At 34.9% G+C, this 13,725-nt stretch overlaps 1 protein-coding gene across 2 annotated transcripts in view; it reads left to right on the top strand.

Moving 5' to 3' along the window:
* DCBLD2 (discoidin, CUB and LCCL domain containing 2) overlaps positions 1–13,725 on the top strand; it is an 82,742-nt gene that overhangs the window by 13,998 nt on the left and 55,019 nt on the right. For both annotated transcript variants that reach the window (XM_019756505.3, XM_088793956.1), the window contains exon 2: positions 1,472–1,699. In XM_019756505.3, coding sequence (XP_019612064.3) covers positions 1,472–1,699 — 228 coding nt within the window. The remainder of the gene's footprint in view (positions 1–1,471; positions 1,700–13,725) is intronic.

The following is a 13,725-nucleotide window of genomic DNA, read 5'->3' on the forward strand; positions in this document are numbered from 1 at the left end:
TTACATATTATTATGTTACTGAGCTGCTATGAAAGCAGATATAGAAGATAGGTAGAGTTTAGCATTGATTCAAAGCTTTAATGAGAGGTTGGTTTAGGGAGCCAGATTGCTAGCTAGTACTGACCTTTAGAAGTCGACTAAGTAACTGCTAGTTTGGATTTGAGAATAAAATTTCTTTATCAGCTAAGGATATGAAGTAGTGTCCTCAGGAACCTAGATACAGAGTTGTTCCTTCATTAAAGTTAGTTTTGAGACTAGTTAGAAATTATTTTTTCATAGATTAATATACAGCTTCTTTATTCATTCCATTAATAAACATTTATTTTGCAACTACTACTTGCTACATACTATGTTCTTATTCATAGGCCTTTAAAAGCTTTATTCTAATCAATGATATCAGCACTACATTGTTCTTTAATAAATTATTCAAGATAATAGAACATTCCATTATAGTCAGCTGTACCCATATTGAGGTGTAAAAACCCAGCAGTGTCACTTTCAATAGTTTTTTTTGTGTGTAAGTACTGAACTATTCCAAAAGGTGATTATTAATAGCTCTTTTGAAGGAGAAAATACTATCATTTTAAAAGGATGTATTCATCTTCCGGTTAGAAAGAGACTTATTTGAATCGCATCATTAAGGAATGCGAAATGGTGCAGTTGCATTAGCATCTGAGACTTCTTCAGCATTACATTCCTCCTGCTCAGTAAAATAACTTTTATTTTTGCAAACAATATTTTAAATTGCCTGAGTTACTAAAGAAATTTCTGGAGCAAATAATGAAGCTACCAAAATACGAAAATCATTTTTCTTAATCTTTAATAAGCCATTCAACTGTTACTTTTTTCTCATTCTATAGAGAAAAAATGAGGCTTTTGGAGAGGGATTACTAAAAAGTCAATTCAGTAGGATATAAAATTAAAGTTCATTAAATATTTATTTAATATTACTTCATTAAATGTATGCCTTAAAAAGAATGCCTTGCAGCGTGTAATATGGTCACTAATTTAGTAAAAAGTAGTTTTAGAAATCATTTCAGCTTCTCAGATTTTAGAAGGGATTTGTAATATTTGTAAATAAATAGATGAAGCTGATCACATGTTTTATAGTTTATGTTTAAACAATTACTGTTAATTGATAACTCTTTTAAAGATGGGATTTATGACATGTATATATATTTATTGCCAAGTTATGTTTACTTCTATTCCAATTCAGATTGGCAAGTTCTTTGAATTTAGAAATTATAAAGGTAATCATTGATGATTTTGACCTATCTTGGCTTCTCTTGGCTCCTGTGTGGAGGTATACTAAGAACTGTGTCATCTGTCTTTTTGTGTGTATGTCCGGAAAAGTGTTGGTGGTATAAAATATCTGGTATCATCTGTATTTTTAAATCATCACAAAAAATCCTGATTACTTATCAGTGAAAGACATAAGAATAATTTATTGTTCTTTGTAACTTTTTTAAAGGTGATGGATGTGGACACACTGTCCTGGGCCCTGAAAGTGGAACCCTTACATCCATAAACTACCCACAGACCTATCCCAACAGCACCGTCTGCGAATGGGAGATCCGTGTGAAACTGGGAGAGAGAGTGCGCATCAAATTTGGTGACTTTGACATTGAAGATTCTGATTCTTGTCATTTTAATTACTTGAGAATTTATAATGGAATTGGAGTTAGCAGAACTGAAATAGGTAGGAAATTTTCTTATAAATTTATATGTAATACATCATTACCTCGAGTTAAAACAAAAGCAATTTTTGATGCTTAACGTTGTTTAACTGCTGCATAGGATGTTATGTGGGAAGTTATTGAAAATGTGGAAATCTCACATTTGAATCTTCTTTGGGAAAGAGAAGATTCTTGTCCGTTTATTTATTTTTCTAATCAGCCTGTGTTTGGTACCTTTGCAACAAGATGCTACTGTGCTACTCTAAGGAAGAGGAAGTTATCTCATTTGTTTGTTTTTCTTTGATCATTTTATTTGCAGTTGAAGAATACAAGTATAATTCAGGTTTAGGAGGCAGTATATCATGGTGATTAGGGCATGGGTTTTGTATCCAAACTTCGTGGTATTAAATCCTAACTCTGCTGTTAGTTGCTGTGTGACTTTGGGCAAGTTACCTGACCTCTCTGTTTCCTCACTTTAAAATAGGAAATGGACTGGTACATGTAAAGTGCTTAGAAAAATACCTGACACATAATCTATGCTTTGTAAATATTAGCTGCTATTGTTGTTATTCTAAGTCCTCAGTTATGGCTGCATATTAGAATCCCCTTGAAAGACTTGCAAATCATACTATATACCTGGTCTCCATCTTAGACCAGTTGAATCAGAATTGATTGGGTGGGACCCATGCCTCAGTATTCTAAATGCTTAAGAGAAAGGTACGGATCTCCAAGCCAAACGTTCTCAACTTGACTGCAAAGTATAATCTACCTTGTAGTCAAGTTGAAAACGTTTGGCTTGGAGATCAGTACCTTTCTCTTAAGAAAGGTGGAAAATTTGTAAGGCTGTTTTGGTGAACTAATGTCATAAAATAAAGAACTTTTGAATTCTCTTTGAGTTTATTTGGAAACATTTATTGATGCACGTGTGTAAAATGTCTTTTAGAGCTCGCATTAGAACCCAGTCTCCTGTTTTTTAAGCATCGTGTTCATCCTCTGGCCTCCTCTCCATCTCTAGTCAAGTCCGTCATCTCTTCTCTACTTTTGGCTTCTTATCTATAAGAGGAACAGTTCCTGACCTGCCTCTCTGGCTGCTGACTGATAACTTTTGTTGTCTCTCAGTCAGTTCTTGATTAACCTAGTTGTTTGATCACCATGAGCGGATCGCCATGAATACGATCTTGGATAAATTTGTAGGAACTCAAATCACCTAAAGATTTAGAAAACACTATTGTTATAACACTAATAGAAGGCAAGTGGATATTAAATGCCTTCTGAGGAGGTGATGTAGGGAGTAAACAGTACCACCCGAGCAATCTTGCAGCAACAGGGAAAGAAGGTGAATCACGATCTGATCAAGGCTTTAGCAGTTCACAGGAAATAAAGGAGCTAGAGAAACACATTATATGTATCAACTGTAAAGACTGTACAAGTATACCTTGTTTTATTGCACTTCACAGATACTGCATTTTTTACAAACTAAAGGCAAGACCCCACACACACACCAGGAAGAAGATTCCAACTCACTTTAGTGTGCTACTCACTTTGTTGCATTGGTTTGTGTATCTCTGAGGTGTGTCTGTGTATAAATGGCATTTTATAAAAAGAAAGGAAGTATAGGAAACTGTCATACATTAAGAGGTCCATCTTCCAAAAGAAATGTGTAGACCGTATTTGGATCTTGATTCAAGCTAACCAAATGCAAAATGTTTTTAAGATAACTAGAGAAATTTTAAGGAATTGACATTCAGTAGTAGTCAAGAATGATTGTTTTGGGTGTAGTAATATTATTATAATTTTTTTAAAGATCTAATTTATTAGAGACATTCTGAGATTCAAACAAAATGTCTTCTTGTATTTGTTTTTAAATATTTCAAAGGGAAAAAGGTAGGAAGGGGGGGTTCGCTGAAACAAGAATGACACATAGGTGGAGCTGAGCCACAGGCACACAGGCGTTACACTCTCCTCTCCCTACTTTTATATGTTTTTGAAATTTTCCATAGTGAAGAGTTTTCTTTTTAATAAAATTAAGAGGGTTATACATTTGGACACTTAAATAGTGTCCTTGTTGCTAGAGGTTGAGTGACATGGGAATAATTTTGAGCACCGGTTTGAAATGGTTCACTGTTATCTCGATGCAGCTCCAGGGCTCATTTGCTCGGCATCCTTTCTACAGGTCGTGGGCCCTGCTCAGGCCTCGGTCATCATCTGTACTCGAGGAAGATTAAATGGAATGACGCTTTGCAGTGCTTGTGGTAGAGTAGGAGTACAGTAAATCTCAGCTATCCCTTATCTCCATTGTTTTACCTTATTTTCTCTTCACCCATGTGAGTGGAAAGCAGCAGAAAGGTCAACAGGAGGAGTGAGGGATGATGGTTCCTGTTGGATTTTAGTTTGGCTCCCCCATCACTACCGATCGTATACCCTTGGTCCTCCATTTGGGGAGCAGTCTGTGCTTAGTGGCAGAAAGGTAACTATCTTGACATCACAGAGAAGTAAAGCTCATTCAAGAATAGTTGTTTTGATATTCTGGTTAAGGTAGAGAAGCAGAGAATTACAAGGTAGAAACAAATAACGTTGTGGGCATCAAGATTCTAGTGATAATGGTAATCCTCTTTTTCCTGTATCATCCTTTCTTAGCACCCCTTCCAAAATGAGGCAGAATCAAGTGAGCTGCATTTCCCTATAAAAATGCTTACTATTTTGGTATAAAACTTAAGTTCTTTTTGTCTGTAACTGTTAATTTTAGGGATTTTTTCCTTGAAAAACGGTATTACGGAATAAGCAAGAAAAGAATGAAAGGGAGAATTGTTTCTCAAGGAATCATTTTTTTAATAGATAAATTCATTAGAATGTGTTTTAATTGATAAGTTACTTTTGGTTTACTTGGCAGTTAGACAGTTTTTTCTGTTCTCTCAGAAAGGGTCATAATGTGTAAAATCATTTAAATACATGAGTTTATTATAATTTTATGTAACTACATTCTAAATTGCTAAACTTTCCAGAAGTCTTTGAGAAATAAACTCAGTGTAATAGTACTCATTTTCACTGACAGACAGGATGTGTTTAGTGAGAGTTAAGAGTGGCTGTCTAGATCTAAATCCTGTCCCTTTTTTAGGCAGATTAAAATGAGAACATTCCATTGTGCCTTGAATTTTACCTTTTTAAAAAAATTAGTTTCAGGTGTATAAAACAATGTAATAGATTATGCTAAGTAAAATAAGTCTTTTTGATTATTCTTTAATTCCTGGTGTTTGAGACATAGTAGTTGCTCTATAAAGGCGGAAATTGAAGTAAAAAATTCATTTGCAATTAATCTTACCTTTTTTTATCCATTTACAAATATATATCTTTAAACTGTTGCGCAACATGTTTTTTTCTCTCTTAATATTTAGACATCTTTTTATATTCGCCCATAGACAACTACTAGCATCATTTCTCCTGTGGATATTATTGACAATTAGTCCAAAGATGAAACTTAAAAACAAATATTAAAAGGGAAAGCCTCTGCTTATTTGTAAACTTTTCCCGATCTGTATATTTCTTCCTGTATTTTGCTTAAAATTTTTTGTTTTAAATGAACTTTTGGGGGAGGAGGAAGATTGTAGGTGGATATCTGAAAGAGAAGCTAAATATTTTAAAGCCTGGTAAGTATTAAAGGAAAATGCATTCTATAGAAGGAGAAATGTAAAAGTACGTGTGTCTGTGTTCAGGTTTATGTTGAAAGATACGCATCCTGTCTTACTTCGTCACCCAAGGTAACTTTTAAAATGATGTCTCTTAAATCCTCAGATGATATTTGCAAAGAGGAAAACTGAGGTCCTGAGGGCTTATTTCATAGAGGATTCTGTATCTCGTGCATTTTTATTATAATTTCTCTTTCTGTATTCTTTGTCTGGTCTCTATGATATGCTTATGTCTTCATATTTGAAGAGAAAAAAATAAGTTGTCTTTCTCTTTACCACCAAACTTCTTGAAAAAGCTGCAGTGATGATAATGTTCCATACTTAATGATGATAATGATTGCTAACAGTTTTTGAATTCTTAATTCTGTAGAGGCTTCAGCTAATAATGAAAATACCTGCCATGCATGCCGTGCTTGCTAAGTGCCAAGTACTCTTCAAATCCCTTTTATCAGTTAACTTTATTTACTCTTCGCAAGAACTATTGAGATAGATGCTGTTATCACCCCCATTTACTGATGGGAAAATGGAGGCACAGAGAGGTTAAATAACTTGTCCAAGGTCACATAGCTAGTAAATTGCTCATAAGCAGGATTCAGCCTACACAGTCTGGCTCTAGAACTGATGTCTCTTAGTGCAAGCTTTTGACATGCTTGATTTTATGGAATTCTACAAGAATCCTATATATTATTCCCATAAAACTTATAAAGAAACAGAAGATCGGAGAAGAAAAGCAACTTGCCCCGCGTCACCTAGGCAGAGTTGGGACTCGAACTGAGGTCTGACTGATAGCAAAGTCCATAATCTCAACCCCTCAGCTCTAGCCTCTTAGAGTAATAGATACCAGCTGTTACTCCTTCATCTTTTACTATGTGACTGTTGAAACTAGCAACTTTTTAGTGAACATTAACTTTTTTCTTTTAGCTATTTATTTTGACATAATTTCAGACTTAATAGAAAAGTTGCAAGAATGGGATAATTTCCGTAACCTTCCACCCAGATTTTCTAAAACCATTTCCCCACATTTTCTTCTTTATCAACTCCCCCCCACACATACATTTTTTTTTTTCTAAACGGTTTAAAAGTATCAGACACGTTGTCCCTTACAACTGTATGTTAAAATGTTTGTTCTCTAGAAGTTTAGGACATTCTCTTTACATGATCACTGAACAGTTATCAAAATAGAGGAAATTAACACTGATGTAGTACTAACCTACAGACCTTACTCAAATTTCTCTCATTGTCCAAATACTGCCCCTTATAATAAAATAAATGATCAGATTATGTATTGCCTTCAGACAGTTTCTCAGTCTCACCTTGTATTTCATGATGTTGACATTTTTGAAGTGTTTGGGCCAGTTATTTTGTAGGAATTTCCTAATTTGGTTTGTCTGATGTTTCCTCATGATTAGATTCAGGTTATGGACTTTTGGCAGGAAAGCCCTAGAAGTAATGTTCTCAGTGCATCGTACCAGGAGGTGCACAGTATCAGTTTGTCCCATTACTGGTGACATTAAGTTTGATCTCTTGGCTAAGGTGATATCTCCCAGATTTCTACACTAGCTGTTTCTCTTCATAATCGGCATACGTCTGGTGGGGAGACTCTTTGAAATGGTGTAAGTAAACATCCTGTCACTCATCAAAACAGACCCATTAGTTTTGACATCCGTTAATGATTCTTGAATCTGTTATGATAATGGTCAGTGATTTTCTAATTTCATCATTCCTTCTATGTCTATTAGTTTTTTTCCTACTGAAAGGGTGAGCTTTTCCTTCTCTCCCATTTGTTTGTTTACGTCAGTGTGGACTCATGGATTCTTATGTTAGTCCATGGTTTATAATCCTTATGATTTATTTTGATGCTCAGATTGTCCAAATTTCCCGTGGGAGGCTCTTCAAGCCTGCTCCTATGTTCTTCTGTGACGTCCTCATCATTCTTTGAGTTACTCCCTTCTTGTCTGGCACAGGGTATTCTAGATTTATGGTGTGCTTGCCCTCCCCCAGCCCTGAAATCAGCCATTTTTCAAGGAACCCTCATTCTTTTTTAGTCGAAATGGTATTAGAAATCAGTAGCTGATCTTTAAGTTTAGAGCAGTGTGCTGCCATGCCCTGTCAGCAGAGATTTAGTAAATAGATGTATGTATATATATACTTACATATACACATGTACACACATTATCTATTTTTATACTTATCTATTGATATTTATTAGAAAGCATGAGTTCATACTGCTACCTTTAATCCTAATCCAACATCACAGGGTTCATCCTAATCCATCCTTTCCTTTTCGTATTGGTAATCGCTTGGACAGTGAGATACCTAGCTAGCTCCTGTTGTTTATAGATACTTATTTTACTTACTTGTTTAGTGCTATAGTACACAGAAAATAGTTTCAGAATTTCTAACCCGTCTCTAAATCAAAATGCCTGCTACCTAGAATCCGTGTTTTTTTAAGTCTTAACCTGAGGACATATAAGCTAAAGACTGTGTTCGAATTTGGCTGGGCTAGTTTCCAACCCCACCACCTCCTACCCTCCGCTGTGGTTGTTACCCATTTGTAATAAAGTTTGGTTCATGTATTTCTGTTCATATTCCATTTTAGGCTTTTTTCTCTATTGTTGGTTTTCTTTTTCTTTGTTGGGTATGTGAAACATTAACGTGGTTCTCAAAGATAGAACTACACAAAAAGAGATGGTGACATTCTTCCTCACTGCACTCCATTTCTTCAATCCTTCTCACCTCCTCCCACCCCTGTAGCTAACCAGTTGCATTAATCTTTGTTTTTTTCTCTTTTACATTTCTTTTTTGTACAAATGATACATTTATATTTTCTTATTTCCCCTCCTTATGCAAAGTCTAACTATTTGCCATTCTTGTCTACCTCCTTCTTCCCCATCTCCCAACAGTGTATCTGTTTGGGAATCATTCCACATCAGTTCCTAGAGATATGCAGTCCTCATTCTTTTCACTGCTACATAGGACTCCATAGCGTAGATGTACTGCAGTTGATTGAACCGTTATTTTATATATGGGTGTATAGATTGCTTCCAGTATTTTACCGTTACCAACAATTCTGCAATAGATAACTTTATATATATATATATATGTGTTTTTGTATTTTTGGAGGTGTATCTTCAGAGGAAATTCCTGAAGCAATTACTCGTTCAAAAGGTAAATTACGTATAGCTTTGTCAGATATTGCCAAATTTCCCTATACAAGGGTTATGCCAATTTGCATTTCTACCAGTAATGCATTAAAATGCTTGTTTCCCACAGCCTTGTCAAGAGTATGTTGCCATGTTTTGCCAACTGATAGGTGAGAAATGGTATCTCAGTATAGCTGTATTTCTCTTACTATGAGTCAGGTTGAACGTTTTTTGTTTAATATGTTAAAGGTCTTTTTTTTTTTTTTTAATCTTTTTGTCTGTTCATGTCATTTGCCCATTTTTCTGTGAAGTTTTTTTGGCCTTTGTTTCTCTCATGTGATCTATGCTGCAAACAAATTCTCCTAATTTGTTTCCTAGTGTTTTTACTTTGTTTATGGTGCTTTTTTATAGTGGGTTTTTTTTTTTTGCCATGCAAACTTTTCAAAATATAGTAAATTTATTAGTCTTTTATTGCATCTGATTCTGAGTCATAAATGGAAATTGGAAAGCTTATTCCTACGTCCTAGTTGAAGATAAATTTACCCATGTTTTTCTCTAGTACATTTGTCATATATTTAGATTTCTGGTCCATTTGGGGATGTTCTTTTGTACGGTATGAAGTGTAGAACTAATTGTATCTTTTCCAGATGACTAATCACGTATCCTAGCATCATGTATTTAAAAGTCTTATCTTCACCCCGACTGTGAAATACTATCTTTATCATATACTCAAGTTTTGTATGTATTTGGGTCTATTTCTGGGCTTCCTATTTTGTTCTACTGGTCTATCCACATATCAGAACCTCACAGTTTTAATTATAGAGGCTTTATAGTGGTCTGATTGGGCTAGTCTTTCTTCATGGATATTCATTTATAGTCCTGTGTCTTCTTTCCTCTTTAGTTATCCATAGAAGTTTAATACGGAGGTAGAAAAGAGTATCAATAGTTAGATTTTGTATAATGGCAACTTCATAAAAAAGTTTGTTGGTATTTTTATTGGGATTATGTTGCTTATAAATTACCTTTATAATATTGAGTCATCCTGTTCAAGAACAGGGGCTACTTTTTTCCTTTTGTTCAAATCTAATTTTGTTATGTTTCAGGAGTGTTTTAAACATTTTCTCATGTAGGTTTTACACATGATTCTATTTTGCAGACATCACTGCAAATACATTTGAAAAACCTAGGCGGAATGGGTAATTTGCCAGGCAAATACAATTTACTAAAATCAAACAGCTTAGAGATAGAAATGTATTTATCTAGGAATTTAGTTTATTTGTATGTATACTTATTTTTATTGATAAATGTGTCTAACAACTATGGATTTTATTTTGATCACATCTTTAAGATTGACGTATCACAGACTGATTTATAGTTTTATCACAGTTTTTTAGGAATTCTGTAATTTTGGTTTGTATTTCCCTTTTACCCCACGATTGTTTATTATAGAGTACATAATAGATTTATTTCAAGTTGGAAATTACTGTTAATAATTTTTGGTTTTGTTAATAATTTTTAGTTGTATTGCATTGTGATCAGAAAATACTGTTAGTAATATTGCTTTATTGTTTGAACTGTATTTATAATACTCTCAAATTGTATATTACTTAAAATTGAGTTTATTGAATTACAATTACAATGGTCTTCTGGATATTGAGTGCGCTTGTTTTTAACTGTAAACAGTCGACTCTAGGTCAGTCATTTCTTCAAGTCAATGTCCAGATCTTAATGGATAACTGAAGATTTCAGATCACATACGCGTACTCATAAGCTGAATAATGTGATTGACACAGTCCCTGCTGCTAAAGCCTGGATCAGTGTCAGAGTTAGTCTCATTACGAAATTTGTTAATGCACTGTGGTTCCCTTTTGTTAAGTACTGTCTTTTAAAACAAAAATGCCCCAATCAGCTTATACCAAAATGCCTTTTCTGTTTCAGAAAACAAGCAGTATAAATATTTCATAGCCTTTTAAATGTCTAATCCTTTACATAGTAAACTGTATTAAATTGCAGGACATTGTGCTTTAAGGCTTTAAGGCTTTATTTACAGACTCTACACTGATATCTGAATGTTGGCAGTAATACTCTTTCCTTGCAGTTTCTCAAGGGACTGACCACTAAATATTTCATTAAAAAAGGTAAAACATAAATGAATCTGCATTTTATTAAATATTAGAATCACAAACATAGCTATAGCTGTAGAGCATTATTGATATGCAGTATATATGCTCATACACTACAGCAATCATTTATATATATATTGGTAACCCACTCATCAGTTCTTGAATTTATCACCCTGATGTTTCCCAGGCTCCCCTAGGATCAGAGGAAATACATTTCGAAAAATGGCATGAAGGGGCAAATGTCTTCTTAGAACACAGTTTCATGTTTTGTTTTGTTTTTTTTATTCCCATCCCCCACCCCTCATTCCCTCTGATTTGGCAACCATCAGCTTGTTCTCTGTATCTATGGGTCTATTTCTGGTTTTTTAATTCATTTGTTTTGTCTTGGTTTAGATTCCACATATAAGTGAAATCATACAGTATTTGTCTTTGACTTATTTCATTTAGCATAATGCACTGTACATCTATCATGTTGCAAATGGCAAGATTTCATTCTTTTTATTGGGGAATAATATCCCATTGTGTGTGTATCTCGTGTGTGTGTGTGTGTGTGTGTGTGTGTGTGTGTATTTTGTGTATGTCTGTATGTGTGTATGTATCTCGCCTAAATCTTTTTTATCCATCAATTGATGGACATCTAGGTTGTTTCCATATCTTATCTATTACTAGTAACGTTGCAATGAACAAAAGGGGTGCATAGGTCTTTTCAAATTAGTGTTTCTTTCTTCACATAAATGCCCAGAAATGGAATTGGTGGAATGTATGGCAGTTCTATTTTTATTTTATTAAAGATTTTATGGGGGAAGGGGAACAGGACTTTATTGGGGAACAGTGTGTACTTCCAGGCCCTTTTTCCAAGTCAAGTTGTTGTCCTTTCAATCTTAGTTGTGGAGGGTGCCGTTCAGCTTCAAGTTGTTGTCCTTTCAGTCTTAGTTGTGGAGGGCGCAGCTCAGTTCCAGGTCCAGTTGCCGTTGCTAGTTGCAGGGGGCACAGCCCACCACCCCTTGCGGGAGTCGAACTGGCAACCTTGTGGTTGAGAGGACGCACTCCAACCAACTGAGCCATCAGGGAGCTCAGCGGCAGCTCAGTTCAAGGTGCTGTGTTCAATCTTAGTTGCAGGGGGCGGAGCTCACCATCCTTTGTGGGACTCGAGGACTCGAACTGGCATCCTTGTGGTCGAGAGCCCACTGGCCCATGTGGGAATCGAACCAGCAGCCTTCGGAGTTAGGAGCATGGAGCTCTAACCGTCTGAGCCACCGGGCTGGCCCCTATTTTTAGTTTTTTGAGGCATCTCCATACTATTTTTCATAGTGGCTGCACTCATTTACAATCCCACCATAGTGTATGAGTATTCCTTTTTCTCCACAGCCTCACCATTTATTTGTTGATTTACTGACGATGGCTATTTGACATAGTCCTATGGTAGGTGTTATCTCATTGTGGTTTTAGTTTGCATTTCTCTGATGATTAGTGATGTTGAGCATCTTTTCATTCATCTGTTAGCTATCTATGTCCTCTTTGGAGAAACGTCTAGTCAGGTCCTCTGCCTGTTTTTTAATTGGATTGTTTGTTTTTTTGCTTATTGTGGGGGTTTTTTTTGTTTGTTTTTTTGTTTTTTTTGGTGTTAAGTTGTATGAGTTGCTTATATATTTTGGATATTAACCCCTTATCAGATGTTTCATTGGCAAATATCTGCTTTCAGTCATTAGGTTGTCTTTTCAGTTTGTTGATGGTTTCCTTGCTGTGCAAAATCTTTAGTTTGATGTAGTCCCATTTGTTTATTTTTTTCTTTTGTTGCACTTGCCCAAGGAGACATATCCAAAAAGATATTTCTAAGAGTAATGTCAAAGAATTTACTGTCTGTGTGTTCTTTTATGTCTTTTATGGTTTCTGGTCTTAACATGTAAGTCTTTAATACATTTTGAGCTTATTTTTTATATATGGTGTAAGAAAAGGATCCAATTTAAATTTTTTGCATGTACCACTATTTTCTAACACCACTATTGAAGAGACTCTCTTTACCTCGCTGTATATCCTTGCCTCCTTTGACCATATAAGTGAGGATTTATTTCTGGGCTCTATTCCATTGATCTATACATTTTTTTTCATACAAGCATTATACTGTTTTGATTATTGTAACTTTATTCTATAGTTTGATATCAAGGAGCATGACAGGTTCCACTTTGTTTTTTCTCAAGATTTCAAGATTTCTTTGGCTATTGGGGGACTTCTGTGTGTGTACATTTTAGGATTAGTTCTAATTCTGAGAAGAATGCCATTAGTATTTTACTGGGGATTGCCTTGAATCTTTGTATTGCTTTAGGTAGTGGGGACATTTTAACAATATTAATCCTTCCAATCCATGAGCAAGGTATATTCTTCCATCTGTTTGTATCTTCTCCAATTTCTTCCTTCAGTGTCATAGTTTTCAGAGTACAGGTCTTTTCACCTCTTTAATTAAATTTTTTTCTAGGTATTTTGTGTTTTTTGATGCAATTGTAATTGGGATTGTTTTCTTAATTTCTCTTTCTGATCATTTGTTATTGGTGTATAGAAACTCAACAGATTTCTGTACGTTGGTTCTGTATCCTGAAACTTTATTGAATTCATTTTTAATAGTTTTTTGGTGGCGTCTTCAGGGTTTTGTATATGTAGTAGCTTGTCATTTACAAATAATGAGAGTTTTACTCCTTATTTCTGATTTGGATGCCTTTTCTTTCTTGTCTGATTGCTGTGGCTAGGACTTCCAATGCTATATTAAATAGAAGTGGTGATAGTGGGGATCCTTATCTTGTTCCTGATCTTAGAGGAAAACCTTTCAGCTTTTCTCCATTGACTATGATGTTAACTGTGAGTTTGTCATATATACCTTTTATTATGTTGAGGTATGTTCCTTTTATACCCCCTTTATTGAGAATTTTTATCAGAAAATGATGTGTTTTATCAAATGCTTTTTCTGCATCTACTGATTATTATATGGTTTTATCCTTTATTTTGTTAATGTGATGTATCACATTGATTGATTTATGGATGTTGAACCATCCTTGCATTCCTGTGATGAATCCCCCTTCTTCATGGTGTATAGCCTTTTAATGTATTA

This window comes from Rhinolophus sinicus, chromosome 17 (genome assembly GCF_057876585.1).
Source record: "Rhinolophus sinicus isolate RSI-liver-muscle chromosome 17, RSI-T2T, whole genome shotgun sequence".
Lineage (NCBI taxonomy): Eukaryota > Metazoa > Chordata > Mammalia > Chiroptera > Rhinolophidae > Rhinolophus > Rhinolophus sinicus.